This window comes from Pteronotus mesoamericanus, unplaced genomic scaffold (assembly GCF_021234165.1).
Source record: "Pteronotus mesoamericanus isolate MK-2021 breed Mesoamerican mustached bat unplaced genomic scaffold, CSHL_Meso_final scaffold_167, whole genome shotgun sequence".
Taxonomy (NCBI): Eukaryota; Metazoa; Chordata; class Mammalia; order Chiroptera; family Mormoopidae; genus Pteronotus; species Pteronotus mesoamericanus.
Window position 1 is genome coordinate 3804248 of NW_026555308.1, and position 26740 is coordinate 3830987.

Here is a 26740-nt window from a genome sequence, read left to right on the forward strand (position 1 = left end):
CTGCACAATGGGGATGATGACAGCATTGATCTCATAGGGCACAAAGTCCAGCATATAGTTGGTGCTCAATAAACATTAGCAACTGTGGCTTCCACTTTTATCTGTCAGGTAACTGCATAGGTGGCTAGAAGAACAGTAGCAAACTGATAGGACTTTACATCTGAGAAGGGAGGGGGGTGTGGGCAGAGAAGATGGGGGAGGAGGAGGGATGTCTGCATTTTGCTCTGCAAATAAGAATAGCAGCTAACACATACATGGGGTCACCATGAGCCCAAACTGTGCTATGGTCTCCTCCAACATTAACTAATGCTATGAGCGAAGCAATCCCCAAAACACTGGTACTCGCAGTAACTCCACTGTATGGAAGAGGAAACTGAGGCTCTCAGGCTAAGTAGCCCGTTGAAGGTCTCCCTAGCAACCAGCTCTGGAGGCTGTCTGGCTCCAGAGCCTGCTAATGGCTGTGCTCTACCTCCCGTCACTCCCACATCTGAGGTGCCTCAAACGTCTGCAACAAGATAGCATTTATGCATCACTTGTGCAGTTTTAAAAGAATGCATTCTAGCCCTGGCCAGTGTGGTTCAGCTGGTTGGAGAGTCATCCCATAAACTGAAAGGTCACGGGTTCAGTTCCTTGTCAGGGCACATGCCTAGGTTGCAGGTTCAGTCCCTGGTTGGGGTCAGGATTCATGCGAGAGGCAACTGATTGACATTTCTCACATCAATGTTCCTTTGTCTTTTAGTCTCTGTCTCCCCCGCCCTCCCTTTCTCTCTAAAATCAATAAGCATGTCATGGGTTGAGGATTAAAGAAAAACAACAACGCATTCTTTAAAGGTTTTAAAAAGGAAAGGAGAAAATTTTTGCTTATAAAGCATATGGCATCGTAGTTGGCACACAGAAGGTACTTAATAAAGAAAAAAGAAACAAACTGTAGGACAGGCTGTATCCCAAGAGACAGATTGGGATCCGCTGGGGTTTTCCAAGAGCACAGGGCAAAATGGGGCCCCTCTCAGGCAGGGGCTCGAGGTACCATCTCTTTCCACCTCATCTCCCTCCATTCTGTTTGAAATATTACTGCACACATTTCCTGTCCCAGCCCCTCCCATGCGGTTCTCACCAGCAGTTTCTGGTACTTGGCTTGAAGTTCACTGTTCTGCTCCTGAGAACAGAGCCAAGGACATGGGTTAGGGTGGGGTGCAGGTGTGAGCCCCCTCCTTCCCCAGTCAGCTCTACCACCATCGCCTACCTTGCCCCCGTCCTTGGTCAGGTGGGGCCCGATGGCTTTGACCTCATTGTGGAAGATGTTGTGCTGCTCTACCTGGTGGTCCACCAGCGGCAGGTCTGTCCCGAAGCTCTGGCTGCTCAGCTGGTCCTGGGAGGGGAGGACAAAGACAATGCATGCAGGGGGTGGGCCAGGGCTGGGGACTCCTCCTCCCAGGGCCATCCAAGGAGTGAGCGAAGTGGCCCCGTGAAGGACGCAGCAAGAGGTTGTCACCTTTATCTATGTGTCACTTAATCTCACAGCAATCTCAGAGGCCCACAGGGTTACCGTGGCCATTTCACAGGTGGCTCAGCCAGAGGGAGTCCCTTGCCCAGTGTCACACGAGTAAGAGAGGACTCTGGGCTCCAGTGGTGGCACCTCTCCACGGTGGAGATGGGCTGGTGAGGGCGCAGGAAGAACTGGCTGGCTGGAAAGCTGCCAGCCGGCCAGGACCCCAATGAGCCAGGGTCGGAGGGGGATCCCAGGAGGGTCCCCGCCCCTATCACTTCTGCTGTGTGACTCTGGGCTAGGCACTGCACCTCTGTGAGCCTCGCTCTTCTCACTGACACAGACATCAGAAAACATCGGGAACACAAGTCCCTCCCAGTGTGACTGTGGTGGCATTAAATGGCGGGGTTCTCTCCCGACACACCCGGCCCCCTCCCCAGCGGAAGCCTGAGCTGTACCAGCTTTTCGTCCACCAGCGCTGCCCAGTTGACCTGTGGGTCCACCTCCTTCACCATCACGTTGTAGATCTGCTTGTGTTTCCCACGGAGGTTAGTCACGCGCTCCTTCAGCTGACGGATGCTGAGTGGGGAGAGTGGCCACCCTGGTTAGCAGGCTGGCTGTCAGGGGCACTGCCTGAGCACCCGCCCCCCACCCTTCTGCACAATGTGTCCTGGAAGGACAGGATGACAGGGGCCTTGGGTTCCATACAAACGTTGCATCCTCCTCCTGTCCACGTTCCTTCCTCCTTCCCCCTTCCATCAATGCTTCTCCAAGGCCTACTGTGTGCCCCAAACTGTAGAATGTTCTAGAGGAAACAGGAAGGTCCACTGCTCTCTAGAGCTCACCATCCATGAAGGACCACAGGGGTAGTGTGGGTCATGACAAGGACAGGCACAGGTTGTTGTGGGGCACTGAGAGGCCCTTGCACCTGCTGTCTTGGGTACCAATTTACCCACATCAGAGCAAAGGCAAGAGCCATGAGCACGGGAAGCCAGATGAGCATCAGCAGCGGGAAAGTGTGCTCGAAGGCATGGTGTCAAGAAGCTGTGGTCACATTATGACCAGAACAGGGAACACCAGTACTCTTGAGTTGTCTCCCCGACTGCAAAATGGGTTGTCGTGAGAAAAACATAAGGTGTTTGGCATGAGCCTGGCATGTGCCTGGCATCTGCTTAGCCCTCAATAAACCCTAACACAGTTCCTGAATGCTGAGTGAGCTGCGACCCTCCTGCCTTGGCCCAGAGCAGCTCCCTCAGAACCTGAAGCAGTAAGGGACCTACTCCTCAGCGATCATGTCCCCCTGGGGATGCTTCATGTGCTTGGCGATGGCTGCATCCGCCTCCAGCACGTACAGCAGCTTCTCTGAGTCGGACACTTTCTGCAGGGCCACGTCCCGGTGCTCGGGCTGCCGGCCCTCCTGCAGCCGGGCCAGATCCTATGGGAGTCAAAGGGTGGGGGGCGGGCATCAGACAGGGATTCAGTGGGCGCTGCAGGGATGGGAAGGACGGGAAGAGAGGGGCTAGCAAGGGACTCCCCGGCCCTGCCTATCCTCTCCTCCAGCCACCCAGCAAACAGAGCCCAAATGTCTGCTTGTGTGGGGCTTTGGGATACAGTCCAGTGGGAGGACCACAGGAAGGCATGCCAACAGATAAGCCTCACAAAGGTGATTGCAAGTTTTTTGGAGTCAGCGTTTACCAAGGAAACACCCCAGAGGTGGAATGAGGGGGACCTGCTTTAGCTCCAGTGGTCATGAGGCCCCTCTGAGGTGGTAACACAAGGTAAGAATGAAGGCTGAAAGAGAAGAGTGTTTTAGGCAGAGGGAACAGCCTCTGCAAAGGTCCTGAGGCAGGAAAGGCAAGCTGTGACTGAACCACCAGGGCTGAAGGGTGAGATGAGGGAGGGAGCAGGAGAGGTGGGCAGGACAGGCCAGAGCACGGAACGACCCGTGGGCTGTGGGGCGCGGGCCAGAGCATGGAACGGCTCTATGGAGGGAAATGGCACGGCCCCGCCTTTCCTTAAAAGCGGTGCCTGTTGGGGCTCTGCAGCGAGAAGGTATCAGCACAAGGTGAGAGGGCCGGCAGCAGATGTGACAGCACCCAAGTGAGAGCTGAGGGTGTCCCACATCGGGACGTGGCAAGAATGAACAGAGTGTGTGGACATCTGGAAGGAACAATCAATAGGTCGCTGAGTCCAGGGTCTTGCTTGTGTAAGGGAAGAACAATGAATTGGCAGTGGGGGTAGCAGGATTCTAAACATATCCCATTAATTCACTTAATCAGCACTCATGAAGACTGGAGAGGCACTGTGCCAGGCCCTGGGGACTCCAAGCCAGCAGGGGAGGCGGTGACAAATCAGTGACAGGGCTGAGGACAGGTCAGGTGTGTAACACAGGGTCCTCTAGGGGGCCAGTTCCCCTCCCCTCACTGGGTCTGAGTCCCCATCTCTGCAGTGGCAATAAGAAAAACACCTGCTTCAGAAGAGACATCACAGTGAACTAAGGACTCTCACGCAGCAGGACCAAGATGGAATCACTGATATACTGCCATGGAAGAGCCTCGAAAACTAAGCAGAGTGAGAAAAGCCAGACACACAAAAGACCACATCATGTAGGATGCCATTTATGTGAGCTGTCCCAAGTCGACGAATCCACAGAGACAGAAATAAGGTGAGTGGCTGCAGGGGCTGGACGGAAACAGAATCAAAGTTAAATGGTCACAAGAGACCTTACTAGGGGACAAAAATGGTTGGAAACCAATTTATGGAAATGGCTGTGCCACTCAGTGACGTTGCTCAAAATTACTGCATTGTACACTTGAAGTGGGAGCAATTTCTGATAATCTACAATAAGCCTTGAAAAAGCTATTCAAAAAAGGGAAAAGGGTCCTGGCTGATGTGGCTCAGTGGATTGGGCGCCGGCCTGTCCAGAGGGTCGCTGGTTCTGTTCCCGGTCAGGGCACATGCCTGGGTTGTGGGTCAGGTCCCCAGTAGGGGGTACGCAAGAGGCAAACACATATTGATGTTTCTCTCCCTCCCTTCCCCTCTCTAAAAATAAATAAATAAAATCTTTAAAAAAAAAAGGGGAAAGAAAGAAAGGAAGAAAGGCCAATGAAAAAAGGAGTGAATGGAGGTGATGATACTAAGTAAAGACATGACTTTCTTTCAGAGGAAGAAAAGGTGTCCAAGCCATCTTTCCCAGCCACTGCAGGAGAGCCAGGGGTAAACGGGTCTTGGAGGTGAGGCCCATGTGTCTGAAGGCTGGTGGCACTGGGCCATCTCTTCCACCCCGGGGTGAGTCTAGTCAGTTAAAAAGCTACAAAAAAACATCATGGTTCTTGGCTTGGATGGAATTTTATCTGCTTCCTCATCACCAGCTGATCTAAAGCTCTCCTGGGCAGTTAAAGTATCTAAGATTAATTTTGCAAAAGGAGGAAGTAAATTAATCATGCAAGCCTTCTCAAAACATGCTGGCCAAGACGAGAAAGGAACATGTAGCTGACAGATGCCCCATAGGTGTTCAAGAGGTCAGCCAGGCAGAATTGATCGATAGTGAGAGAGTCAGATGGTGGCTACCTCAAGGGGGTAGTGATTGGAGAGGTCGAAAGGGAGCTTTCTGGGAAACGGTCTCTGTGATTAGCGGTGATTCCATGGGTACCTACTGATGGAAAAACTAATGGGGCTGAACTCTTTAAATCTGGATGCTTTCTACATACCTTATAGAAGCTACAACTCAATAAAAAAGGCTTTTAGCCCTGACCAGTGTGGCTCAGTTTGTTGAGCATCATCCCACACAACGAGAAGTTGCCAGTTCTATTCCTGGTCAGGGTACATGCCTAGGTTGTGGGCCCGGTCCCTGGTCAGGAAGTGTACAAGAGGCAACCAGTGGATGTTTCTCTCTCACACTGATGTTCCTCTCTTTCTCTTTCTCCCTCCTTTCCCCTTTCTCTAAAAATAAACACAAAACTCTTTTTAAAAGGTTTTTAAAGAGTAAAAAAATATCATAGGGACCAAGTTAATATATGACACATATAGTGGTGGCCAAGCGAGTGACAGAGCAAAACCAGCAGATGTCACTGGTGAAATCTGACTGGCAGGGATCTGGCTGTATTCTGTGTAGTCTTTCAACTTTTCTGCACATTTAAAGTTTTGGATAAACACGAAAGTTGACATGTCATATGATTCCATGTATAAGTATAGCAGATTTGGGACTGCCGGGGCTGGGAGGAGGAGTGGCTGCTCCTGAGTGTGGGACTTCCCTTTGGGTGAAAAAAAGGCCCTGCACCTCACAGGAGTGGCGGTCGCGTGGCGCTGCGCATGTACTCGATGCCACTGGGTCATTCACTTTCAGTGGTTATTTTATGTTATGCCAATCTCCTATTTCGATTAAAAAAAAAATAGGAACATTCTACAGAACTTTGGGGTAATAAAATCAATAATATTGTTCTGAAAAAAAGAAGGAAATGAAAAGAAAAAAAGATTAGTCTTCATGTAGTCTTCAAAGCGTGGTCTCCTTTTTTGAGTTTGTTCACTCAAAATTAAAAAACAGTTCAAAATTATCTGCCAAATACATCCCTGTTAGTTTTGAATCATTACTCTAAGCAAATAAACCAAGAGAGTGAGACCCTATTTACACGTACATGAGAAAAGGTCAGATACACCCAAATGCTAACAGCTGAGAGGTCTCTTTAGGGGTGGAATTATGCACGACTTTAATTTGCTTCTTTATACTTGTTTATCAGTCCTGAAATGTCCATAAAGAACACATACTACTTTCATTAGGAGAAAAAAGGACACACCCAAAAAGCTGTTTTCATTTAGGAAAGAACACACCATCACAGCAACATGACTGGGAGAGTAAAAAGCCACAAGAGGAGCTGGCGATGTGGAGAGGGGGCAGAGGGAACAGGGGCTGGCAGGGTGCGCGCAGCTGAGCCGGAACGGCGGGAGGTGGCCGAGCAGCTGAGGGCAAGGAAGGAGCGAGCAGCTGAGGGCAAGGAAGGAGCGGAGGGGAGGGCACCTGGCAGGGAGCAGACTTCCCACTTGTCTTTCCTGCCCGTTTCTCACCACCAGCTGTGCCATCCCCAACCCATCCAGTTCCTCAGGTCTCTGGGCTCGGGTTCGTGGACCCCTGGGTGGTCAGAGGGAGGGGCAGCCACGGCTGGCCCTGGGGATAACACTGGGAACAGCACTGGGAACAGCCAGACCTGCCCTCCTGCAATACCCACTCCTCTTAGTCACCTCCCGGGTAGGGAGGCAGATGAAATGCTGACTGCCCAGTTAAATTTGAATTTCAGATAAACAGTGGATAGTTTTTCCCAAATAGTACCTGCAACATACTTATACCAAACACAATTTTTATTTGTATTCTGAAATTCAAATTTAACTGCATAGCCTGTATTTTTATTGAATATTGGCTAAATCATCCCAGCTTTGGGATGCTTCTGGGGCCAGCTGTCACTGACTAGTTTCCCTAGCCCTTTCTGAACCTCAGTTTCTCCAGCTACAAAATGGGCATATGCTCAACTGCACCGAGCTGGTGGAGTTTCCATCTTGGCAGTCCACAGCTGAGCGCAGCTCCAGTGTCCCGCATGCGACAGAATCCTTAGAGAACCTACAGCTCGGGACTGTAGTTAACCCCATGTTCCACAGAGGAAAAGGAAACTGAGGCACAGAGAGGGAAAGTGACTTTCGCAGCTACTCTCTCTCTCTCCTCTGACAAAGGGGGAGGATCATGTGAGTCTGAGCAGTGGCAGTGGCCGTACGAGAAGAGTGATGACACAGATAAACATTATTGAGCCCTGCCCTGCACCTGCATAATAATCTCATCGACTTCTTACAGCAGCTTGGGCAATAGGGACGATCACAGAGGTAAGGAGAGTTGCCCAAGGTCACACAGTAAGCAGCAAAGAGGATCCTAACCTGGGATCCTCCTGAGCCTCTGGTTCTCTTCCAGGGCCCATGTGCTGCAGGAACTTAGTACCCTGGGGTGAGGGGCTGGTGTTAACAGCCATAATGAGGCTCCTCCTCAGTTTTTCCACCTTGGCACTGTTGACATTTGAGGTTGAATCATTCGGTGGGGGTGGGGGGGGGTGCCCTGCGCACTGTAGTGTGTTTAGTAGCATCCTACTGGATCCCCAGCCACTGCACTCACTCAGTTGTGACAGCCAGAATGTCTCCAAATGTGGCTACATGTCCCCTGGGGGCAGAATGACCCTAGCTGGGAACCTCTGGGTCAGACAAGACCCTGGTCCTGAGAGGGGCTGGAGGCTCAGGGGGGCACCGGGTGGGGGCGCACTCACACTCTGCATCTTGGCCTCCGTGTCCACGATGTTCTTCTCCACCTGGTCGGCATTCTTCTGCAGCTGATCGATCAGCTCTGACAGCTCCTTGTTGGAGATGCTGCAGGCAGGAGAGAAGAAGGTGAGCCGAAGAGCTGGAGGGCAAGGGCCATGGCCCTACCAGGTCCCTGGCCACCCAGGTTGTCCCCAGGCCCAAGCTCTGAGCCGCAGCTGCCCAGTGAGCCTCAGGTGGACCTTGGCTGTGTCTCGGGGTGACGTCACTAAAGCCACAGAAACAAGACAGCATCTGGGTGAGGGGAACCAGCCCACTCTGGTCATTCACTCTAATGCTTCTATTTTGCCGTGCTCCATTTTTCCACGTTTTTTTGGAAATATTCACACACTATAAAATCTACCCCTTTAAAGTACATAATTCAGCGCTTTTTAGTATGGTCATGAGGTTATAGAGCCATCATCACTATCTAATTCCAGAATATTTCCATCGCCCCAAGAAGAAACCCTGTGCCATTTTTAGGGCTGACTAACGCTCCACTGCACAGAGAGCACACATTCTGTTTATTCATTCACCAGTTAATGGACATCTGGGTTGTTTCTACCTTTGGCCAGTACAAATCATGCTGCTGTGAACATTCGTGTACAAGATTCTGTGCAAGCACCCTTATTGTTAAATACCTGTTACATTTCTTTCAATCTACAGGCTCTTTACATTTATATAAATTTGCTACAAAGGTGAACTTGAGTTCCCTATTGTAAACAGAAAACTAGAAACCCTTGCAATAAGTGGAAGTCACCACCAAATTAAGTTCCATGGAAAAAGAAACACAGCATTAGGTTCTAGCTGGCTGCTTGGTGGCCCGCTTGCATCAAGACCAAGCCCTGCCTGCTCCTGCTTAACAGCAGAGCTTGGCGACTATCGCAGCTGAGTCAGAGCTGTGTTAGCACCAAGCCGAGACTTTCTCTTGGATGCTCTCAGAGCGTCTGAGAGGCTTGAAATCAGAACAGCTTTCTTACGTGGCATTTCTGTGTTCTCACCTGTTACAGAAATCCTGAAATCTCATCACATACCACGCTGGCAAACACTACTGGGGTAGTGAAGACCTTAGCCCTGGTATCAGATGTGGCTTCTGGCAACATGACTTGGCCAAGCTGCCGTACCACTCTGTGCCTCCATTTTCACTGTCAGATGGAATAACCTTACCTGTCCTGGTGGGGTGTTATGAATGTGAGTGAGGTTATACAGGCAAAGAGCTGGCTTGTGATTATTGTTGATCAGGGGCCTTACTGGTCGTTGTTCAGCCCCACCCCACCATTGCGCGTTTGCTTTGAACAAAGGAAGAAACCAATACCAGGGAGGGAAAGCAATGGGTCGATGTCGCCAGTCAGTCAGATGGTCAGTTAGTCCCTCATCTCCATCAAAAACCCTTTTGTACAAATTCCACGCTGAGGCCTGAACAGCCAAGCACCCAGAAGTTTCATTCCACCTGCACTCTTTAAGCACCTACTGTGTGCCAGGCCCAGCACTGCACACAGACACAACCTTAACCTTCTGAGAATTCACCCCCTAGACAGGGAGGAAATCAGCGTTTACAGAGACAGTCACGAGACTGAGGCAGGCAGGTGGCTGGGGATGACCAGAGGGGCCTCCCAACCAGCTGGGCGGGGAGGGGGTGATCAGTGAAGGCTTCCTGGAGGAGATGGTGGTGGCTGGGTTCTAAAGGACAAGGAAGAGCTGGGTTCATCGGCAGAAGGCGCCAATGAGAGGCCATGGAAGAGGTCCTGACAGTGTCCCTTCAGCTGGGTCAGGGCAGGGCTTTGACCCTCAAGCAAAAAGGGCTACCAGCATTTCAGAGTGGAATTTCACAAATCAAGGCCTGGGACCCACTACTGTGGCACGAAACTGCAAACTCCCAGGCACAACCCAGACTTTCTGAACATGGATCTCCAGAACTGGGCCCAGGAAGCTGTATTGTTGCTGCTGTTGTTTCTACAGGTTCCCCAGGGGACCCTGATACCCTCCAGAGTTTGAGGTCCAACAGTGCAGGTACCCCGGGGATGGAGGGACGTCGGGACGCAGAAATGGGTGCAGAAAACAGAAGCTGTGAGTTTGTCCATCCATGTCCCAAACCTTGTCTGAGGGCCTGCTCTGTGCCAGGCCTGGACACACAGAAACTGGCGGAGCAGGAGGTGGGGAGAGGATGACAAGACCCAGGCCACACCGAAGAGGCAGCCTTTCCCAAAGTGGGGTCCCAGGAATCCCAGTCCTTTAAGTCACTCTCAGAATGAAGCCTTTGTCAGTCAAGGCAGTTAGGAGAACCCAACCCCCTCCATAAGTTCATGAGTCAGTAAAGGCCCTGAGAAGTCCTGTAGAAGAGAAAGCTGGTATTCAGTGGAGTGGCTGGAAAGACTCAGCAGAGGGGACTGTGGGTAGAGGATCTGGGTAAGGAGGGGTAAAGGCTGGCCTGCTGGGTCATGGGCCAACCCCCACTGCTCCCAGCCCCTGGCTGGGGAATGTGAGCACTTCCAGGCCCCTCAGCCCGCCCCAGCCAGCCCCAGCCATTGGCCCTCCACCTGACCTGTTGAGAGGTACCTGACCTGTTGAGAGTCAGCGAATCTCAACACAAATATTTAACCCCTGACTGTGTGGGCCACTGTCAGAAACCCGCAGTGTGGGATCAGTGGGGGCCTTTGTCTCTCTCAGGCCTGGGCCCAGCCCCAGCTCCAGCCCCAGTCCAGCTCCCAAAACAGCCCCTTCAATGGCCGGTGCAGGTGTGAAGAAAGCACGTCCTGGATCCACTCTGGCTGGCCCATTATTCTAGGTAAAGTCCAGCACCGGAAGCGGACATGGGGCAGAGGGGATGTAGACAGCCAGCCCCAGGGACCTGGGCTCCTAGTGGAGAACAAAGGAGGATTCAGTGGGAGCTTTCGGTCACAAAGGCGTGGGCTCCCAGTCTTTTTGGGCTGTTTATTGTTTGAACCATCTCAGGCAAGCACTTTACCCTTAACATGCCTCAGTTTCTCCATCTGTGTCATGGTAGTTTGACAGCTACAGACATCAGATGGGTTTGAAGGCACCGCCCCAATAATATCCTCACCCCAGGTTCCCAGGAGAGGTTTGTATGCCCCTTTACAGGTGAGAAAGCCAAGGCTCAGAGATGTCAAGGCACTTGCCCAGGGTCACACAGCTTGTGAACATGGAGCCAGGACTCTCTCCTAGGGCAGTCTTGCTCTAGAGGCCACACGATCAAACAGTGGGCTAACAGTTACTCATGGGAAAAATCACAGGAGCCAACATATAGCAACGACCATCATCACCATAATAGTATGACCTCAGATTTACTTTGTGCACGCCAGGCTCCCCACCCACCTCTTCCTTAATTTTCATTATAACCCCATGAGGTAGGTGTTGGCCCACTGGGTAATCATTATTTACCATCCCCACTTTACAGATATGAAAACCAAAGACCAGAGAGGTTTAGCAACTTTCCCCAAATCACACAGTAATTAACTGTTGGAGCTAGAATTCCAACCCAGGCAGGCCCCTTGTCCAGGCCATCAACAGTCCCATGCGACAATCCTGTAAGGGCTCTTAGCACATGGTAGGCACTTAACGGATTAATTGAAAAATGCCAAGTGCCCCAAACCACAATTGGATACCACTTCTCACCCACTTAGGATGGCAACCATCAAAAAGCCAGGGAGTATCAGTTGTCAACAAGGATGTGGAAAAACCAGGACTGCCACATATTGCTGGTGGGGGTGCAAAATGGTGCAGCTACTTTATAAAATAGTCTAGAAGTTCCTTAAAAAGTTAAATATAAAGTTGCCATATGACCCAGCAATTCCACTCCTTGCTACCTACCCAAGAGTAGTGAAAACATAGATCCACAGTAAAACTTGAACACAAAGGTTCCTAGAGCACTATTTACAATAGCCCAAAAAAGCAGAAACAACCCAAATGGTCATCAACTGATGAATAACAAAATGTGGTGTAGCCCTGGTCACCATGGTTCAGTTGGTTGGAACGTCATCCCATAAACCAGAAGGTCAAGTGTTCAATTCCTGGTCAGGGCACATGCCTCGGTTGTGGGTTCTGTCCTCAGTTGGGAGGCATATGAAAGGCAACCGATTAAATGTTTCACTCTTGCATCAATGTTTCTCTCCCTTTCTCCCTCTCTAAAAAAAATAAAAAATAAAAAATAAATTAATAAGCATGTCCTCAGGTGAGCGGGGGAAAAGAAATGTGGTCTAACCACACATGGAATACAATTCAGCCAAAAAAGTAATGAAGTGCTAATACCTGCCACAATATTGAGAAACCCTGAAAACATTCTGCCAGACACAAAAGGTCTCATATTGTATGATTCCATTTATCTGAAATATCTAGAACAGGCAAATCCATATAAGCAAAAAGTGGATGAGTGGTTGGCAGGGGCTGAGGAGGGGGACTGACTGCTAAAGGGTGAGGGGTTTCTTTCTGAGGTGATGAAAATGTTCTAAAATTGAATGGTGATGATTGTATAATTCTGTGACTACACTAAAAACCGTTGAATTGCTTATTTTAAATGAGGGAATTGTATGGTATATGAGTTATATTTCAACATGACTGTTTCCAAAAAAATTGGCAGATGTCATTTATAAGTGATAGGGTTTTTTTTGTTTTTTTTTTTCCTTTTTCCCTCAGCCTTTCAAGTCAATCCCTTTTATGCTGTTTTGCACGGAGGCTGGGCCAGCTCCAGAGTACACCTCGCTGCCTGGATGATGCTTATTAACACTCAACAGAGGGTTGACAATGTGCCTGCCTGAATGCTAAGCAAGTCACATATAGATGAGCTCATTTAATCCTGTCACCACCTGAAGTAGCACTTTCTCAGATGGGGAAACTGAGGTATGGTGTGATTAAATAACTTGGCCATAGTCCCTCCACCAGAAAGCAGGGCAGAGCTGAGATTAGAACTCAGACCTCTGGAGTATGGTCCCAACACTTTCACCCTTTGGGTTTGGGGTCCTGCATTCCTCCTGCCATCAAGCTGGCCATGGATCCAACATGTCCCCGTGACAGCTCCGGAGCCCCACGCCAGGAGTGCAGGAACGTGGGCAGTTAGGGAACCCACAGGGAACTGGCTAGGCAGGTCCAGCTTTTCATCTCACTAATAAGCCACAAGGGGCAGCCAGACACGGCACCTGGGGACCGGTGGCCCAGCTGATGGAGGTCAAGATACAGCCCTTCCCCATCGTCCTTGTCCCAGCCACGCATTCACCTGGCACTTTGACCTACTCAGGCAGGGAGCCAGATCTAAGTGACACACTGGGAGGAGGACAGGCCTAGCCCTCCCTCTACTTACTCAGAAGCTTAGCATGGACACGGGTGATGCAGGTAGTGGCCACAGGCCCTGGAAGCTGCCTCGGAAGTCATCCAGCCCCACCTGCTCATTACACCGATGAGCAAACTGAGGCCCTCAGAATCAAAGGCACCTGCCCAAGGTCACACAGCGGGCAGCAGTGTCTGGAGCCAGACAGGTTCAAATCCTGACTGTACCAACCATCAGTGTAACCTTGGAGGAGGGGCTATCGATATTTCTGAGCCTCAGTTTCATCATCTGTAAAATGGGGCTGGCACCTCCTCCCTAGTTCCATGAGACCAGTAGGGGAGGGTCAGGGTCACTTCTGGAAACAACAGAACCAACTTTCAAAGGCCACTCTGGGGTTTGAGGACTGAGCTTGAGGTTCAGAGCTGCGTCTGAGGGTCCCAAAAAAGGTTTGAGATTTAAACTCACAAGTGGAGTGTCGCTGCTGCTTCACTGGCACCTAAACAGTGTCTGGTTCACCAAAGGTGCCAAGTAAAGGAACACAAATCACCTGGCACAACGTAGGGGCTCCAAAATGGTGATAATGACACTTGTTCATGCAACGTATATTTGTTGTGCTTTTATTCCCCACAGGGGTTGCCATTCGCAACAAGACAAAGCCCTTACGTTGCTCCCTGAACTGGGCATGGCGTCCTTCCCTGGGACCCGTTTCCCTCCTGGGGATCCCCACTTACTTCCTTCTGAAAAACTGTAACTTTGCCGTGAAGACAGTAAGGTTAATATCACCAGGGAGAAAGTGCATCGACGCGGTGGGACTCCTGACACCGGGCACCGAGGGGCACACGGGATCACATCCACAGAACCCTTCCCAGAAAGCACGCCCTCCATCCCGCTGCCAGTAGCCGCAGACAAACCCAAATGGAGGACTGGTGTACAAAACAGCTCTCTAAACGCATCAGGGTCACAAAAGACTGGGGAGCAGTCAGACTGGAGAAGACTATAGGAGACGTGACAACTGAATGGGACACAGGACCCTAGAACAGAAAATGGACATGAGGGAAAACAAGGGAATTAGAAAAAAGTTTATAGTTTTTGTTTTTTTTTTTAAAGATTCTTTCTAGATTTCTGGATTTTCCAGCAAACCCTTAGAGGAGCAGATGCTTCTGGGTGATGGGGCCTCTAGGATGCCCACCTGTGGACAGGCACGGAGGAGGTGCGGTACTACGGCCTATGACACCAACTGATAAAAGCTGACGTGATTCCGACGCAACTGTCCCCAGAAATGGTCCCCTCAGCCCTGCGCAACCCAGGCTGCGGTCAAGGACTGTAGGTGGGTTTCACAAGCCCGGTGAAGGCATCGCACCGGCAAATTGGGGTCATTTCTCCAGGGAACCAACCCTGGTCTTCTCCTCCCATGCTGAGGAAGCCGGAGTCTGGCACGAGTCCAGGAGGGCCGAGGTCCTGTCCCAGGCGCGAAAGGCAGCCCCGTTTACTAGGTCTGGGCTGTGTATGAGGCTCCAGACACAAGGAGGGAAAAACAGGGTGCAGGCTGGCCGGGGGTGCCGCCTGGCACTGCCTCAAAGCCCTGGGGCCGGGTTTGAGGACACACTCAGCCATAAACAAGGGCTTTTGGGGCCTGAATCCACAGGTGCCAGCCCAGAACAGGCACCTCTTTGTGTCCCAGGATGTACTGAGAACGCTGGAACTGCAGGGAGAGAGCCTGGGAGCCTCACATGGCATCAGGTAGCCCCGCTCTGTCCCTGGGAGTGAGAAATTCAGTAACCACAGTCCGACCTGCTTTACAGGTCGCCACTCACAGCTGAAGAGGTCAGTTGCAAAAGTGGGGAGCTGAGACTGAACCCAGGGCCGTCTGGCCACTGAACCCTCAGGAATGTGGGGACAGAGATGGCACCAGAGGTCACTATGGATGCTTCACATGGACAAAGAAAGAGGACACAGGTGTCTCAAAGGACCCTTTAGTGTCCTCTTCTTGTGCTAGTTTTCCGCGATGCCCTGGCCTTTTTCCTCAGTATAGCTATATGCAGTTATAACCTGGTGGTTAAGCATCCAGACTAAAGGCAGACATCCTGGATTTGAATCCTGACTCAGTCCTTTTAAGCTCTAAATTACACAGCCTCCCTGAACCTCAGTTTCCCTATTTGTCAATGGGGGCCAGGGCAGCATGCGCACCACAGGGCTGGGGTGGGGGATGAGAGAATAAAGTACTGCCTTGGGGGAAGCCAGGCTCCCTGCTTCCACCTGGGGTCACCGTTCAGGGATTTGGGCTCCTTTGCAGGAGCTAATAAAACCCAGCAGCTGAGGCTTGACGTCAGAACGCAGTGGCACTGAGGAGCTAAAAAAAAGACCCCAGGCCACCCACACCATTCACACTGATGTTCGTGCAAGGCCAGACATGCTCTGGGGTGTGGGGAATTCACAAGCAACCTCGGTATTTGGAAATGTCTCCTCCAACCCCTGCAGGGAGAGGCTGGTGCACAAATAGGGATAATGAGGCTGCTGGCAGGACGCAGACCCCAGGCCTGGCCCAGCTGAACCATCTTCAGTTTGGGCTAAAGACTGCCTCTGTAGGTTTGGAGGTTGGAGGGGTACAGGGTATTTCCATGATGGGGTTTCTGCTGCTCTGAGATGGCACCCTGTCTGCAGGAGGGAACCGCGGAAGGGAGGGTAGGGAGGGTGGGGAGGGCCTGTCTACCCAGTTGTTCAAGCAGAACCTCAAGAACCGCCTGATCCCCACCCTGCCCTCCCCTGGTTCCACCTGGTTACAGCTCTCTGTGCTTCCATCCTCCTTCTACCCCTGTGGTTTCCACCTGATCAAGGTCGCCATCTTTCAGCGGGACCAGTGCAACGGCCACCCCAACCATCCCCCTGCACCCCGACTCTCACCTCCCTGAGCCAACCTCTGCACATTTGTCAGAGAGATCTTTCAACAAGACAACCAATCACACCACTGTCTGGCTTCAAATTTGCCAGTGCTCCCAAATGCTCTCAGAATAGAGCTTGCATCCTGCCCAGGCCCACAAGGCCTCCGGGACCAGCCCCTCCCACCCCAGCCCTCATCCCTGAGCCTGGCCTCACTGCCTCAGTGCGTGGAGCTCGTCCTTGCCTCAGGGCCTTTGCACTGGCCACGGCCTCTGTGGATCTCTGCTCGTGGGTCACCTCAGGATCACCCTGGCTGAGACTTAGTCTCCTGACCACAAGCCCAGTTGTGCCACTTGGTCTCTCCACCTCCTCCCTGGACTCTGCAGCCAGCAGAAGTGCCTGCTTCCCAGTCCCTGCCCCCAGGAGAGACCCAGGCCCTCCAAGGGCACCACGAATGGCCAGCTCTCCAGCCCACAGCAGAGCCACCTCTGATGGCTGCCTTCGGCTCGCCCTGTCCAAGCCACGCTGCACCAACTGGTCCATTCTCTCTACCTGCCTGCGGGGAGGGAAGCTTAGTCAGCCGGGCATGTAGGCTCAGGCAGGCTCCTTAGCTTCTCCGTGCCTCACTTTTCTCATCTGTAACATGGGGATAAGAATCGATCCCACCCTAAAGGATTGAGACAGTTCAAGATGATCCTTGTAAAACACCTAGGACGCGACTATCACATCATAAAGGCTCAGGATTGCTGGGGCTTTTGTCCATTTCGTTCACTGCCATGTCCACAGCGCCCAGCACAGAGCTTGTCCCAGCAACAGTCAAATGAACTGCTGGTGTCTGGAGTAACAACGCATGTTATTTTACCTGCCTGGCCTTAATATCCTCGTCCATACAGCAGGGTTATGGCATCAGCTGGCCGAGTAGCAAACAGAAAGACACATTCAACAGGTGGGAAATGTGCCAGGGCAGTGGGTACTATATCACTTTGAGTTCAAGGCCACCACTGTCTAATAGATAGAATGTGCCACATTTGTGATTTAACTTTCCAGGAGCCTCATGAAAAAAAAGTCCAAAGAAACAGGTACATTTAGCTTTTAAAAGATATTTTATTCAACCTAACATATCTAAATAGTATATTGACAGATAGCCAATAGAAAATCATTGAGATATTTCATTTTACTTTTTTTCTAATTGAACATTATTTAATATTTATTAAGCACCTACTATTTGCTATGACCCATACTAAATCCCACAGACACAATAAATGATGAACGAGTCATATTATAATATCTGACCTCATGGAGCTAACAATCCAGAGGAGTAATGAGATATTTTAGATTCCTTTTTTCATACTAAGTCTTCAAAGCCAGGCAGCACACCTATTGTGTTCTAAGCACATCTCACATGGCTAGTGGTTACTTTATAGAACAGTGCAGCTCAAATGATTCCGAGGCCTCTGGACCACTTAGCTCTAAGCCCATAGCAAGCAACTATCAGTTTTGTCCTAATGAAGTTGATGCATGCTCAGAGCATCTACCTGCCTCACTCAGCACCTGATACCCAAGGGCATGTAATAAATGGTCATTCCTTTTGCTTCCTGCCACCTCCCTCCAGACCCACAGAGGCTGACCAGATACCTGCCCAAGGCCAGCTTTCAGCTGCCTGACTTCAAAACAATCCAACACTCCTATTTTGCCCAATGGAGCATGGTGCCGGGGTGTGGTGTGCCAGGGCAGAGAGAGTGCAGCCGAAAGCCCAACACCCTTTCCCAGACGCGCAGGGCTGCAGCATCCTTACCCACAGGCCATGGGGCAGAACTGGGGGCACTCAGCTTGCTCTCCAGCATCCCCCTCTGCAGCCTGGAAGAATGGCCACTTTCCTGCACTGCCACTCTGGGCAACAGATCACACCCCAGCGACTGCCCCAGCCGTTCCTTCCTGCCCAAAACTGGTCTGTTTTCCATCAGTCACAGCTCAACTTGCTCTTGCCTTGCATGTGTAGAGATGGGAACTGGTGGGGACAGGGCATGTCTGGTGGGGACAGAGCTCCCTCCCTAGCCAAGGCCACCTTAACTTTCAGGCCTGAGTCAGTCCCCATGTTCTCGCCTTTGGTCAAGTCTCCAGTTCCTCCCTCCTGGGGTTAATTCTGCCTCAGTGGGTGTGCTCCCAAGCAGGCGGCTTCAGTCCTGGAATGTTTGGAATGTAAAGGAGCGCACACCTCTCCCAAACAGACCTTGCCCCTCCCAGGCCCCAGAGACGGGTCATGGCCTCCTGCTGGCCACCATCACCCTCTTCTGGGTCCTGCCTGCCTCCAGGGCCAGCCAAGGCCTGAGTGGCTCCCTAGAAACCTCCAGACCTGACCCCAGTCTCCACCTTCTTTAAACACAACCTGGCTGAAAGCAAAGCCTTGTCACTCCCAGACATCGCCCTGTCCCCGACTCAGAGGCCCGCACAGGAAGCACTCAGGAAATGACTGTGAATAAGAACAACTAAACACTAAGAGCACCTACTAGGTGCCTATCAACCGCGCAGTTCTTTCATGCATCACACGTTGAAATCACAGGTCCAGGAGGCAGGCACCCTACAGTCAGGCACTGGGCACTGTCTTAATCCTGCCCATTAGGCTATAAACCTGTTGACAATAAGGACATTCTCATCTTTTGGGGGCCCCTCTGTAGCCCTTAATTCCAGCCCTTGAATAGGGGCTTGGGGCTCAATAACTAGGTGTTGAATTGGGCAGACGTTTTATAGACGTCAACAACTCCTGTCTCCACATTTCCCAGATGACGATAACCACGGCTGGGAGGGTTAAGAAACTGCCCGAGGTCACACAGCTGGGAAGTAGTGGTGCCAGGATCTTTTTTTACAAGCTCCACATTCACCTCCTCAGAAGAGGGAACATCAATACAGATCCACAGAGGGGGAGACGCTGGGGAGACACGGGGAGGAGGACGGTGCAGCAAGGTGTTCACCACCACCCAGGGGAGACAAGAGACTCACATCTTGTTGATATCTTCATTAGTGCAATTAATCCCAGAGGCTGGGTAACACTCGGTGGTGGTAACTGAGGCTGAGTCATTTTCCTAAGAAGATACCAGGCCCCCGCCCTGTCCCTCCGATCTGGTCTTCGCGGGGGCAGGAAGGGGCCAGCACGGAGGGAACACCTCCCTGGGCCACGCCCTACCCAGCGCCTGACACAGGTTCATGCACTGATCCTCATAACTACCCATGGGTACTATTAGTGTCCCGCTGCAGACGCAGAAACCGAGCCCAGGGAGGAGGGGCGACTTGCCCAGGGCCACAGTTAGTTAAGTGTCTATGCTTCTGACTGCTGCTACCCCAGATGGTTTTCTAAATAGTCAATATTTTTAAATATTCAATTATTGCTGAGTAAATTTTCACCCCCCACCCACCAACTCCCTCTCGTACCTGTCTGCCCTTCCTACAGGCTCTGGGACAGGCCTTTCTCCACTACCAAACCCATGCCAACAGGGGTTATTGAAGATGTGCTATAAATTATCTGTTTAACTTAATATCTACTTATTGAGCCCCAAGCCTAGGCAAGGCCTAGAATTAAGGGCTACAGAAGGGCTCTCCCAAAAGATGAGTAATTACGTCCTTATTGTCCAGAGCTTTATAGCCTCACAGGTCGGACTAAGAAAAGGATCCCAATAACTATAATTACAAAGATTCAGAACACCTGGGTCAGGGTATTTTTCATTTGTTCTGTCCTTTCAGGCCTTATGTCCTAATTTTAATTGTGAAAATATAGTTCAATCCACTAAAGGGCAAGAAAAGAGCACAAAGAAAACAAAGGGGAAGCATAATAAAAAGGAATATGAAACAATATGGCCGGAGTAGGTCCAAACACATCGGTCATTACAATAACAGCAAATGAGATAAACTTGCCTGTTAAAAGATAAAGACTCTCAGGTTAGCATATAAAAATAAAACAAAAGCCAGCTCTAGGCCATTTTGTAAGACATGCCTGAAATAAAGTGGTACAGGAAGGTTGAGAATAAAAGAATAGAGTGAGACAGACTGGACAACTGCTACTGAAAGAAAACAAGGTGCGCGTCACTCGAAGACGAGATGGAGCAAGGAAATCAGTGTGAATACTGCGTTGGCCAAAAAGTCCATTACATTTTCCCCCCCATAAGATGGCTCTAGTAGGGCTTAGCTGTCTTTAACTTCATCTGAAACAATTTTGTTAGATTGTATTGTGACAGCTGTCATCTCAGGGTGCATTTTAAAAAGAAATGAAAATTGGTCATTTTATGTGCAGCCATTTTAATATTGAAGATGGAAGAAATTATGCAACATCAGCGTATTATGCTTTAATATTTCCAGAAAGGTAAAAATGCAACTGAAGTGCAAAAAAAGATCTGTGCAGTGTGTGGAGAAGGTGCTGTGACTGATCGAACGTGTCAAAGGTGGTTTGCAAAGTTTCTTGATACTATTGACATTTTGGCCAAAAAATTCTTTGCTGTGGGGCTGTCTCATGCATTGGAAGGTATTTAGCAGCACCCCTGGCCTCTACTCACTACAAGCCAATAGTGAGAGATAGCCAACATACTGAAAATATCCAAATCAATAAAGTAATTGGTGAAAATGAAAAATGTGTATTTTATTCTACAGAAAAAAACACAATGGACTTTTTGGCCAACTGAGTATATGGTTTACCTCTCTGGCTGCTCATCAAAAGACTGAAGTCTGGGCCCTACCCCCAGAGATTCTGACTCAACTGGTCTTCACCACGGCGTGGTCAGTCATTGCTTTTTAAAGCTGCTCAGAGGACTCTCATGTGCAACCAGGGTAGTCATGAGAAAACGACCCACAGCAACATGTTATAGGACGAGAGGGGCCGATGGAGGAAGAATCCTCGTTTCCACAGGAAGGAAGTCTTCTGAGAAAGCAGTACACAGGAAGCACCCAATAAATACCATATTGATTGGTCAATTGACTGATACTCTCCCTACTAGAAACTTTCATGGTAATTAGGCAATAAATTTCTCCACACCCAGCTATTAGATCTGAGGAAGTAGAGCCTAAATTGAGAGGGCTCTTGGTGTAGTAAATACGGCCCTGCGTCCTGGCCTAGTCTTTCTCTGCCCAAGGAAGGCCGCCCCACCTCTGGCCCACATCAGGCGTGTGCTTTTGGGCTCTTGTTACGGTCACACACAGACATTCAAGCCACTTTTGGTAACATCAAGGCATGTCCTGAAGATTTCTGCAAGGCTTAAATGGGGCTCACTCTGATCTCAGCAGCCCTGGGTGTTAGGACAGCACTTCTGGTTCAAGGCCACTGGGCGAGGAGTAGAGGTCTCCATTAATTAAGTACCTACTACATGCTTGATGCTTTACACACACCACCTCCAGTCTCCTCCACAATGCCACATGCCTCCAAATTGCAGATTAGAAACAGACCTTCCGCCACTGTTTAGTCAGCGCCCACTATGTGCCAGGCTCCATTCGGGGGGTTCGGAAGCGACTACACAGCTAGCAAAGTCCCTGCCTTCATGAGGCTTGTACTCCAGTAATGAAGGACGAAGTCCAGAGGGGGACAGGAATGGGGCCACGGCACAGCTGACAAGGGGCACAGCTGGGCCTGGAAGGCAGGTTCTTGGCGCCCAAACCCAGGCTTTTCCAACTCTGCCCTCCTTGCCCACCCCCGTCCTTGCCCATGGTGCTCGCTACCATGGGGGTTTGGTTGCTCATTTTATAGTTGAGAAGAGTCAAGCTACCTTTCAAGAGCAACAAAACTGGAGCCCTCTATATTCTTAGTGGAAGAGACTCAGAATCCTTCCTCATCCTTCAATGGGAACCAAAGTCCCCATGCCCTGGATGGAGAAAACCTTAAAAAATGTGGGTGTGCAGTCTGAGCCCAGGCATCTGGAGCAACAAAGAGTTCTGCACATCACCGGTTCCTGCAGTCTGCAGCCTTCCTGGGTCAGCAGGCGGTGGGTGGAGCTGCTGGTTACTGCACTGGGTGTGCGTTTATCTCCCAAAACCTGACAAAATTCCTCCGCCCAGGGAAGGATGGACCAGCAGCCCGCTGGGACACCCCACCAGCTGGCTTTCCTGCTCCCAGCTCGAAATGCCCAGGTCAGAGCAGCTGAGAGTCCCTGGGCAGGTTACTGAAACTCTGAACCCCACCTGGAGAGATGGGGGTAGTATAATCTACCCCCAATGATAATTTAGGGCAGGTTTACCAAGCTAGGACTCAACCTAGCTTGGTAAAGACTCCTGTATATTCACACCCTTCCAAGTTCCCCTCCCCACCCCCCAAATTTCCATTGTCTCCCCATCGGAACCTTCCTGCTTACCTTCCATTCTTGCTCCCCATGCCTTGGGCCCCCCACCAGCCTGAGGCCACTTCCTCCTCCTACCACCCCTTCCCCCGGGTCCTTCCCCTTCCTGTTGACTGGACGCTGAGATGCAGGACACTGGGCTCCCCCCTGGGTCTCGCCCATGCTGTTCCCCCTACCAGTTCTTCTTGTGCATCCCACCCCTCACCACAAAAAACCTGAAAACCCAGTGACCTAACTCAAACATGCAGAAAAGTCCTGAAAAGAATCCTACCACCACAATTTAGTTGATATTCCCATGTTGCCAGATTCGCTTCAGATTTATTATTTTTTTAAAATGTCATTTATTTATTTCTAGAGAAGGGGAGGAAGGGAGAAAAAGAGGGAGAGAAACATGAATGTGTGGCTGCCCCTCATGCGCCCCTCACTGGGAACCTGGCCCACAACCCAGGCATGTGCCCTGACTGGGAATCGAACTGGCGACCCTCTGGTTCGCAGGCTGACACTCAATCCACTGAGCCACACCAGCCAGGGCCAGAGTTTGTTTAAAAAGAAATAAAATGTTACTGTTCATTATCCCTTAGCTCCCTCCTCAAGCATAGTATAATTTTGGAGCTTCTGGTTGCTTCCTAAGCCTGTTTTACACTTTCAATACATACCTGTGTCTGTGTCTAGAAACACTGTATGGAAATGTGTTGTATGTATGTTTTTAAAAATGTACACAAACATATTCTTTGCATCCCCATCAACTTGCTTTGGTCTTACAACATGATGCCTTTTCAGGTTTATGCACATGCATGCACACCTCACCGTCTGGTGCTCCTCGGTGCTTTCTCTTCGGGTCCTAGATGGCCCCTCCCCTGGGAGCTCACCAGCCTGTCTCAGGGCCCCTTTACCCCCCCATCTCAGCTTTTCACCCTCCATTGTTGCTGTTTACTAAGCTCCCAGAGGTGACTGGATGGGGACTGAGGTCAGTAGGCACTCACTGCTCTGGCCCTCGAACTTCCATCCACAGATAAAACCCTGCCCCACCTTGGTCGGGGGGGGAGTGGGGGTGTGTGTGCACATGTTGAGTGCACTCCAGTGTTTGTTCCTGTGAGATGTGTAAGGAGGGAGAGATCTTAGCTCACCCTCATTCATTCATACAGCATGTGGACTGCACCAGCTGGTCTCTGGGGGAGAAAGACATTCTTCTCCATCTGGACACCAGAGTCCAAAGGCCACAGAGATAAGAGCCACAAAGGAGATGGCAAGACAATAGAGGAGGTGGGTCTGCCCCAGCAGAGAGGTTAGGAGGGCTTCCCTGAGGAACAGCGGAGAACCTTGGAAGAAGGAGACAAGTAAGAAGGGAAGATGGGTGGGAAGAGCATTCCAGGCAGGGGAACAGCACGGGCGAAGGCCTAATGGCTGGATGCAGTGTGGAAAGGTGAGTGTGAACAGTCCGCATTCATGTTGCACAGGGCGGCAGCTGCCAGGGCCTGAGAGTAAAGGGAAGCCTGGGCAGGGGTTAAAGCAGCAGGGGGACAGAATCAGATTTGCATCTTACAAAGAGCTCGTTGGGTGCCTCAGGGAGAAGGGACGGGGGTGCTGGGATGGAAGCAGGAGCTGGGAAGAGACTAGCACAGTGCCCAGGCAAGAGGGGCTGGTGGCCCAACCTGGGCTGCTACCTCCTGGAGGCAGGGGGGCAGGGAGGCAGGGGACAGGGAGGAGAGGGAGAAAGGGCAGGGCTCAACCTGCAGACAGTTCGGGCCTTCTGGAGACAGAGAGTGGCACCAGGGGCCTCCCTCCCCAGGCTCAGGAGGCTGCAACACAGACGACCAACCAAAAGCAGAGAGAACAAGACCAGAGGCTATTTCCCTCTTCCAGCTGCCTACGCAGGCTGAGACAGGCTGGGACAGGCAGGCTGGAACATGGCAGGTGGCAGTAGCAAGAAGAGAATCCTGGGTCCCTCCTCCCTTGACAAGGGACCTTGGAAATGCTTTCGAGGCAGCTTTTCCCTGCCCCCAGGACCCTCCTGATGCCCTCCCTCTCCTCAGGGTGTTGCCTAAGTGGTATGAATTGAGCTAAGTCTCTCCCCCAAAACTCCCTTGTCCCCAGATGATTGCCCCTAACAATGCCTGCAATGCCACCATTATAATGCAGCCATCCTTAGATGTTCAGCTGGTTCTGTTCTGAATCTAACTTATCAGGTCTCATTCCCTCTGCCAAGAGAAGGACTGGGCAAGTGAGGGCAAAGCCAGAGAGGTGAGAGGAGGAAAGGGTTGCTGGGGCGGAGTTATCGAATACAAAAGCCAGTGGCTGGCCCAGGGCCAACCCTGCGCAGCTGCCTCCAGGTCCTGGGGGAGAGACCTAGTTTCCTTACCCAGGGACCCCTGAGCCCCCAGCATCAGCCACTGTGAGCTGTGAACCCAAGGTGAGTGCCTTTACTCTCGGCCTCCGTGTAACCAACTGTGAAATAGGCTATCACCACCAATGGCAGGCACAGTGTCAGGATGAGACGCTATAACATCCACGGCCATGCCAGGCATACAGTAGGTGCTTGAGTAATGGCTGGGCAGATGACTGCAGTCCAATCACCCGTACGGTTGGAGGTGGGCTTTGCTGACAGGGAAACCCTCCCTGTCAAATCGTTCAGGCCTCCAGCAGTCACTAATAAATGTGTGCGTGTGTGTGTGTGTGTGTGTTTCCATGTGTCTGCCTAAGCGGGGCGGGGGGGAACGGGATGGTGTGTGAAAGGGTCCACATGAATGTTTGGGTGAGAGTCAGCTGACCCCATGTCCTACCCAGGCTCCAGCCTCCACAGTTGCAAGACCAGCTGCCTGGTTAACGCTGGGCTGAGCACAATCTTTACCCTTAAGAGCAGTGTGTGATTACTAACATTGGCTGCTAATGTTACTGAGTACTCACTGTGAGCCAGGCCTGGGGCTGGGCCTATCACACACATTTGACCTCACCAGCTGAGGGGCTGCTATCATCGCTCCCATTTCACAGGTGAGAAAATGGAGACTCAGAGATGTTAAGTGACTTGCCCAAAGTCACACAGCTGAGGAGAGTTTTGAACTCACACCTGGCTACCAAACTCTGTGCTTTTAACCACCAAGAAGCTCCAGGTACCCCAGCTGGCTTTTGGGAGGGCACAGGTCTCTTTCACCAGCCTACGAAGCCCTGCTTCCAACTCAGGCTCCCCACGTTGCACTGAGCCATTCTCACAGCAACCTGCCCAGGTGAGGTCAGGGAAACAGGCCATGCTGCGCGGTGCTTACTGGGACCCAGGTCTGGGTAGAAGAACAAGATTAGTCCCACTTTACAAATGAGAAATCTGACGTTCAGCAAGGTCAAATTTCTTTGCCAAAATCAATCAGACAAAATTCAGTCTAACTCCAGAGCTGGATCTTAACCAATCCACCCCCTCCATGACAGGCTGGGCACCGTCCCTGGAGGTCGTCCCTGGCCTCCACGGTCTCTGCTCTGACAGAGCTCACTTCAGACCAGTCAGGGAGTACCAGAGCCACGGGGCTAGAAAGGGCTGTCTAGCTGTACGTCTGGCTGGGGATAACCGTCCCTGCTGGGCTCCCACTGTCCTCAAAACCCAGTCCTGCAACCATACTCATAGTTAAACAACTCCCTCAAATGCAGGGAGATTGTCAATGTTTCTTCCACATCATCCTCCCCACCCCGCGAATGGCACCCCTGGAACTGTGCAGTGCATACCCTGTCCAGTTCAGGCGCACAGTAGGTGCCTTACCTGCATTTGCTCAATAGCTATATTCATTATAGCTGCCATGGATTGAGGCCTCCTATGATTCTTAACTCTTTCCTAAATTATTTCATTTAATCCTCATGCCGGCCACATCATCAGGAAGGTAGTATGCTTGTGCCCATTCTCTAGGTAAGAACAGAGAGGCACAGAGAGGCCAAGCAGCCAGCCCCAGATTGCACAGCCAGGAAGTAAGCAAGGGCTGGCCGGGACTGCACTCTTAGCCACAGAGCAGGAAGGTGGGAGCAGATTTCCTCCTGCCCCTCCCTACTGGGTTGGACACTGTCCTTGGTGACCTGCACCATCAGCCTGACCCTGTCATTAGCTCAGGTGTGACCATCAGCTCCCACACCTGTCATTAGGAACCTGGGTGACAGGAGCAGCAGAGTTGTTCACACCCTGTCCCAGCCCTCCCCAGTTTCAGCTGCTTAAAAGGCTGATGAACAGGGAGGTGCTGTTTTCTCCATGGAGGTACTCTGTTCACTAGTTCGCACTTGGGCAGTTCAAAGCCGCGACTGCCTGTGTGTGAGGGTCACAACTCCTGGCTCCTGGGGCCTCTCAGCTGGGGCGGTGATGCCGTCCCACTGTCTGGGCACCTTCTATGTGCTAGGAGCATTCCCTTTGTTGTCACATTTGCTCCGCCTAGTAACCCCACGTAGGAGATATTAGCACCATTTCTGCTTTGCAGACGAGGAGATTGAGGCTCTGAG

General features: G+C 51.2%; 1 protein-coding gene across 2 annotated transcripts in view; it reads right to left on the reverse strand.

Annotated features, from left to right (window-relative positions):
- PPL (periplakin) overlaps window positions 1-26740 on the reverse strand; it is a 45686-nt gene that overhangs the window by 16269 nt on the left and 2677 nt on the right. For both annotated transcript variants that reach the window (XM_054589547.1, XM_054589546.1), the window contains exons 2-6: window positions 7783-7882; window positions 2767-2921; window positions 1945-2065; window positions 1244-1369; window positions 1115-1156 (exon numbers count right to left, since the gene is read on the reverse strand). In XM_054589547.1, the coding sequence (XP_054445522.1) occupies window positions 1115-1156; window positions 1244-1369; window positions 1945-2065; window positions 2767-2921; window positions 7783-7882 (544 nt within the window). The remainder of the gene's footprint in view (window positions 1-1114; window positions 1157-1243; window positions 1370-1944; window positions 2066-2766; window positions 2922-7782; window positions 7883-26740) is intronic.